Source organism: Acyrthosiphon pisum, chromosome A1 (genome assembly GCF_005508785.2).
Source record: "Acyrthosiphon pisum isolate AL4f chromosome A1, pea_aphid_22Mar2018_4r6ur, whole genome shotgun sequence".
Classification (NCBI taxonomy): Eukaryota; Metazoa; Arthropoda; class Insecta; order Hemiptera; family Aphididae; genus Acyrthosiphon; species Acyrthosiphon pisum.
This window is the reverse complement of record NC_042494.1, coordinates 152515653-152522337: the sequence shown is the minus strand read 5'-3', so window position 1 is coordinate 152522337 and position 6685 is coordinate 152515653. Positions and strand designations below refer to the sequence as shown.

At 29.8% G+C, this 6685-nt stretch overlaps 3 protein-coding genes across 4 annotated transcripts in view; 2 read left to right on the top strand and 1 right to left on the bottom strand.

Moving 5' to 3' along the window:
- Nucleotides 1-1904: 1904 nt before the first annotated feature.
- On the top strand, nt 1905-3385 carry LOC115033580 (E3 ubiquitin-protein ligase CCNB1IP1-like). The gene is made up of 5 exons (XM_029486394.1): nt 1905-2117; nt 2203-2413; nt 2500-2591; nt 3181-3292; nt 3357-3385. Exons 1-5 carry the CDS (start codon nt 1905-1907, stop codon nt 3383-3385), a joined length of 657 nt encoding a protein of 218 aa, XP_029342254.1.
- The window catches only part of LOC100164785 (G-protein-signaling modulator 2), an 11940-nt gene continuing 7740 nt past the window's right edge, over nt 2486-6685 (top strand). The window contains exon 1 of the mRNA XM_029488598.1: nt 2486-2591. The gene's annotated coding sequence lies outside the window, so the exon portion shown is untranslated. The remainder of the gene's footprint in view (nt 2592-6685) is intronic.
- Nucleotides 3133-6203, bottom strand: LOC100160664 (ubiquinone biosynthesis protein COQ4 homolog, mitochondrial). Of its 2 annotated transcripts, XM_029488599.1 has the most exons (7): nt 5868-6203; nt 5687-5783; nt 5498-5600; nt 5300-5429; nt 3703-3796; nt 3450-3630; nt 3133-3268 (listed from the first exon to the last, which is right to left on the bottom strand). In XM_029488599.1, exons 1-6 carry the CDS (start codon nt 6025-6027, stop codon nt 3465-3467), a joined length of 750 nt encoding a protein of 249 aa, XP_029344459.1. In that variant the 5' UTR covers nt 6028-6203; the 3' UTR covers nt 3133-3268; nt 3450-3464. The 2 variants fall into 2 exon arrangements, with proteins under 2 accessions (XP_029344459.1, XP_008182508.1); XM_008184286.2 differs by having other exon boundaries at nt 3133-3630.

Below are 6685 nucleotides of genomic sequence, written 5' to 3'. Positions count from 1 at the left end.
ATATATTCAAAATACTTATACACAATTTTTTTTTATAAGCATTTAATGATCGAATTTTGACAACATTTATCAAATTTTAAATTGAATAATTATTTTGTTGTTAAAAATTCATAAAATGTTCAACTTTTATACCTAAGAATTGAAAATTTAAAACAAGATTCCACGTAGGTAAGTAGGTAAGTAGTTAATTCTGAAACAAAAAAATCTAAAAAAATACATAAGCACAGTTTATTTTTATAGTAATTTTAAGTTCGAATTTGGATGAAATTACATGTTAAAAAACCTAGAATAACTACCTATTTTAGTTATTTTGTTGTGATTATATAATATTACTCGTGGGTACTTGAAACTTCTAAAGCAAGGTGGATATATATCCACCTTGTTCTAAAGTATACTATTATATACCTATGATAGTATCACGGTTTGTTGTTGATGTATAACGCGTTATAAGTATCTACCTAATAGATATTGTGATATTCCTGTGTATATTATAGGTCAATTTTTTTTTAATACCATAGATATAAGTATATAATATGTCTTATACCTAGACCGACATACCGTCTCCACTCAGAATCGTTTTTCTTATACAATGATATTAAATCATTGAATTCAAATTTAATACCATCCATTATACAGTGGCCCACTTGTAACCTACGCTGTACAGCATAGCGACATCCACTTGCCCACCTTTTTTAAATTTATATTTACAATGTATGTCAATTAATTATTATCGGATTCGACGTGTTATCAACAAAATACCTAATGTCCAAATCTAATCTAATAACTAATAAGTAATAATCAAACTAATCAATAAATTTCGATGAAAATTTTAAGGAAACTTTTAAAAATAAAAATAAAACTATGACATAAGCCAAGGGCCCCCCCTTCGGTTCGCCACTGTACTAAAATAAATATATCTACGTAATTTTGAAAAAAATCAAGGTTTCGGACATATTTTATTGTGTAATCGATTATCAATTATTGGAAAATAATGATATTAAGATACGATAAGGGGGCTGCAGCCGATTTTAAAAAAGTGACTTTTAGTCTTTAGACCAATAAGCTAGACCACGATATCGGATATAGAGAAGATATCTTCTCTACATCGTGAGCTAGACAAAACTGGAAGAATTTGGTTTGACAGATTTTAATTTTGAAAACTGATTTTGATTGATCAACAAGTTTACTAGGGAATGATCGAAGCGAATTTTTATTTTTATGGTATATTTCTACTTTACGGGGCTCCTTTTTATTGCAATTTTTCTTTTTGAAACGGATGTAGTTAAGTAGGTACCTACACTGAAAACGATAGTGAAGTTAGAATTAGAGTATAGTTTCGAAGTTAAGACACTTCAAAGTTAGTATATAATGAGCAAGGGAAATGAAAAGAGTGGATACACGGCGGTTACCCAGTGACCAACTTGAGGTGGCGTTGCATAGCAAGTTAGGGATATTTTCGATTTTTTTGTCCGAGCGTAGCGCAGCGATTGAGTGGTAACGCGGGCATCGCTTGCGTCCCTCCCCCCAAAAAAAGTGTCCCGGAAAGTAGAAAAGTTCCAATTTAGAGCCGTGTAGGTACACGAAAAAGTTTAACTTCAATTTTGATCCAACTTCATGGTGTCATGGTTAAACCTGTGGTAAGAACGTATAAACTCTGGTATACCAAAAGCTTACCATGTATACCAACCAATCACAGAAAAGTATTTTTATGCACGTACATGTATCTAGTGGAAACCTAACTTGAAGTGGAAATCCACCTATAGTAGTTCATTGGTTATACAAATGTGGTTATTATTGACTAATATATTATATAGACACTATATCCTATACTATAATGAGTAGTGAAAATGTGAATTCGTTGCAAGCTGATTCAATTGTTGAAACAATCAAATCAACATATTAAAATGTCTGAAATAAATTTAATCTGTAATTATAAGAAATGTCGTAAGGATTTAAACTCATTTGCATGGGTAACGAGTTGCTCACATATATTTTGCGACTACGATGGTAGCCGAACATTTAACCGTGAAAAAAAATGCCCATGCTGTAATGAAGTCCTAAATAGACGATTGGACATTGTCCAGATAAACTTAAATCCAGACGAATCTTTTAAATCTGTATGCATATTAACTATAGAGTACCTTTTACCTATTCTAAAAACATAGATTTTAAGCTTCTGTAATGATTCATTTTAAATTTTAGATGATACTATGTGGTTTAAGACCAGAAGTTGTAATGGATATATCATTGAGAGCAGTGTCTTTTTGGAATTACCAAATGACCCAAGAAAAAATCATTCAGACTAGTAGTATGAAAAGACTTCAAGCAAAATTTGAACAGGTTAAAATCAATATGGAAACCATGGAGTACCAGTTTCAAAAACATATTTTAATTGAAACAAAAAAATCTGAGTGCAAGTATACTTTTAGGAATACATGACAACAAAATATATAAAGATGTAATTGCCTATTTATAACTAGTGTATAATTATATTTATAGCAGCTTTGAAAGATGCTGAATTACAAAGACGAAAAACCCAAGAGATAGAAGAGAAGCTGATCGAAAAGAGTAGAATCTTACATCAAGTTCAGGTGATAATAAAATAAAATAAAATCAACATAACATAATATTATGCGCATTAGGATTTAATATTTATACACTTTCAATAATTAACAAATTTTTAAAATAGCAATCATGTCTAGTTATAATCATCAAATATTGACTAGAAATTTGCGAGGCTAAACCGGTGTAAAAATAACGCATCGGGATGTTTAGATCATATCATTTACCATGGTTCATTATACGGTACGGGATAATGTGGAATAATTTTACACTGGTCTAGTTGAGCATATTTCTAGCATGAAACATAAATATGATTGTACTATTGAAGATAAAATATAGTTTTACATTTTAAGTTAGGTTGGGTTATAAATTATAATTTTTATTATATATTACACGTTTTGGTTACTGGAAAATTGCGCGCATAGTATAGTCTATATTATCAATTTTATGTCATACATTTTCCAAAACTGTACAATTTTATTTATTTTTACTAGATTTTACATAGGTATTTACTATTTAGTAAAATATAGTTAAACATTTTTGTATAAAAGAGGCAAATTGAATACAATATCAATATAAAAATATTAGTTTATTATGGAATTATTTTTAATATTTTAGTCTAAGTATGAGTCTCTCAAACTTCAACTTATTTCTAATACTATAAAATCAACAAAAACAGAACAAATTCCTATGGCCCAACTCCAACCTAAAACATTTGAAGGTCAAAATGGTCAGTGCAACTATAACATTATCATTTAACTTTTAATTAAATTAATATTTATTTTATTTTACAGAATTTGTATTTGCCCCAAATGTTGATTAAGTTATATGAATAAATGTATACTAAGCAAGAAGAAAATACAAAACAAGATGTTAACACTACTTACACATAGAAACAATTTTTATTTTAAATCAATTATTTCTAAAGGTTTTATATTTAATTCCTTTTGTAGTTCTTCTATTGGTTGATCCCATCTTTTTTCAAAATAAATATTTAACATAAAATTACTGTTTTGTCCTGTTTGAATAGCCCATGGTAAATAATGTTTTACATACTGTTCTCTTTGCCTAAAAATAATGTAAGTGGGTATTAAATTGAACAAACTAGAGTAGATGTATATTAAGTATATAAATGTTTACTTTGGTTTAAGTCGTACAGCTCCAAAAAGACCTCCACTTAAAGTCATTGGTAACTTGGTCTGAAATGCTTCAACCCATTTTACTGTTACTTCTCCTAAAAAAGATAGTTACAAAATTTTAATTTTTTTTTTTTTATTAGCCCGCAGCAACATATGCCATTGGTGGTATTCCAATAGTGGGGGAGGGTACTGTAGGTTGGGTTAACGTGTGTTTGGTTTTGGCAGAATTTCAAATTGGGCATGTGTAGGTTTTTGCCATGCCCAGTCGGGGAAGACTAGCCACCCGTGGTCTAGATTCGAAACGACAAAGGTCCGCGTCGTGACCAACACCTTAGTCCGCTCGGTCACTCACACAAAATAAAGTTACGTGACTGCGCGTATGTATGTTACTGAGGTCTAAGTATCTCAGCTGTCGTTTATCTTAAATTACACAAAGCATTTGTGGAACTCACATACACTAATGATCAGTCACTACACACACAGTCACACAGCACTAACGATGAATATACAATATTTCCTAAATCTGACCCCTTCGAAATGATTTGCTTAAAATGATTTGCCTTAACTTTTAATTTTCATCAAACATATAATATTATAATTTAAAACAAGCAAAAAAAATTTTGGGGGGGGAGGGTGCCCCCAGTGCCCAACCCCTGGCTACGACACTGATATATAATATATACACATTAATCTTCTATATATATATAAAAGTCTGTGAAATAAGTCAAAAAATTGATATCTGAGATTTGAACTCGATACCGTTACACTAATATTATAAACATTGTCTTTATATTAAACTCTATGGACAGATGTAGTCTTTTTATACTAGGGACATACATAGTCTTTACATAGTATTACTATGTGCTATATTGTTATTTTGTTACTTTTGCTCGACCGATTTGACTGATTTTTTCTTAATTACCAGGACAAGGTTTTTAAGGAATTTTTTTTATGAAAATCCACCGGAAAAGTTGAAAACTGGATGGAAAAATACAACAGTGGCAACAACTGCCCAACAAAAAAAATAAACAAATACCTAATAATATATTTTTATTTATTGTTAGGTTCAAATTTGTTATGATTGAGTATAATTTTAGATCTGTACCCATATTATACCTATTAGGTCAATATGATATAATTTAGTAAAAATGGTATTTCAAAGGCTAATTTTCTCAACCAGTGTCCCAGGAACCTACTACCTACACATCCACATCATAAACAATTTGTTAATAAAACATTCGTAATTAAAAACGCACCTTGCAAGGTGTGCAATCCGCTATAATATAATATAATTGAAAGTGTGCTGACTGATCAATATAGATCCAAAATTATGATAACTTGAGGCCGGCAATTTTCATCGTTTCTTCAAACCACCATGTAAGTCTTCAAAAATTTGCATTTTAAAGTGATTATTTACAAGTATTTTGAGCTTTAAGATAATCCATGAACATTTTTAAATTTTGAACATCTTACACCGGATATTAAATAAGAGAATTGAATAAAGTTTGAATCATATAGAGTTGGCACTTAAAGGGGCAATGAACGGGCAAATACACGGGTTTAGCTAGTATTTAATAAATTAGAAAACAACATATTACCCAACATATTTGTAGGCATTCCCAACACCGTATGAAATAAATCATGTACTTCTCTATATCTCTGCATGACATATGCTAATTGAATGTCATCAATGAATTGTACTGATCCCCGGGAATCTGGTGTTACTTTCTAGATTTTCATTATTGGATTAGCATTTCATTGATATAATTTTAAAAACTTAAAATATTGTTACTTACATTATGATCTAAAAATTTAAAGTAAGCATATCCGAGAGTATTTTCTGGCATATATTTTAATTTTCCAAGATCAACTGTTGAAGTGTTAATTTGTGGTTGTAACCTTTAAAAAAGTATTTCATGCAATTAAAATCAATATGTCTTAGAATAAAAATATGCAGATAATTTCAAGCATTTTATACTATATACTGTAATATTTCGTTGCCTTCAGGATTATTAATCATTTTATCTCTCATATATTTCAACGCAGATGTTCCAGTAGTTTCTCCCATAGTGGCAATCATATCTAAAACGGCAGTATATAGTTTAAAGAAATGTCAATAAATATATAATACAATTTTGTTGTTTTCCAATCGTAAGTTATTATTACCTGCTCTTCGAGGATCAAACAATGAAACAGTAGCAGAACCGATTGATAATAATAACTTTTGGAGCGGTGTGGTTGGTATATGATTTTCATTATATTGGGTTACAAAATCAGACACACGTCGGTGTACTTGGTAATTTAAAACAATACTTTTTTTCAACATTTTAAATTTAAATACAGTGAACTCTAAAAAATTTTAATATTGATTTTTTATTCGTTGTAACTATCATAAAATAATTATTTATAATTAATAGATGACAATTTCTTAGTGTTCAATTTAAATACTACTTTAATTTGTAATTTTATTGATTATTATTTAATTATTCAATATTCAATATGATATTAATTATAACGGTTATCTCTATTTTAATTGAATATTCATAGGCAATCCATAGATATTAAACATATGGATACGGCCAGATGGCAGATAGTACTATCTTAGTCCGTGGATACGGCATTCCTTATTTCAAACTACATCACAGATATATATATTAAACACGAACTAAGATATACAGACTGGAAGGACTGGACTATAAGGACTGGAAACGAATGTTGATACGAGTACACCTTAATATTATGAATCTGCGGGGGACGGAGGGAATTTCAGTTCTAATCAACACTAGCGCTCAACTCTTGGCCGGCGGCCGCTATCCGTATTAATCCGTATTCAGTATTAATATTTATTATTTATTTTGATATTTCTCACTTTCTCAGTCATGCATTTAAACCAAAAAGTTTTGAAAGATAGATTCATTAAGGTCAAAAAAATATCATGGCAACTGAGCAAGTAGCAACCCAAACATAATATATAAAAAAAATAC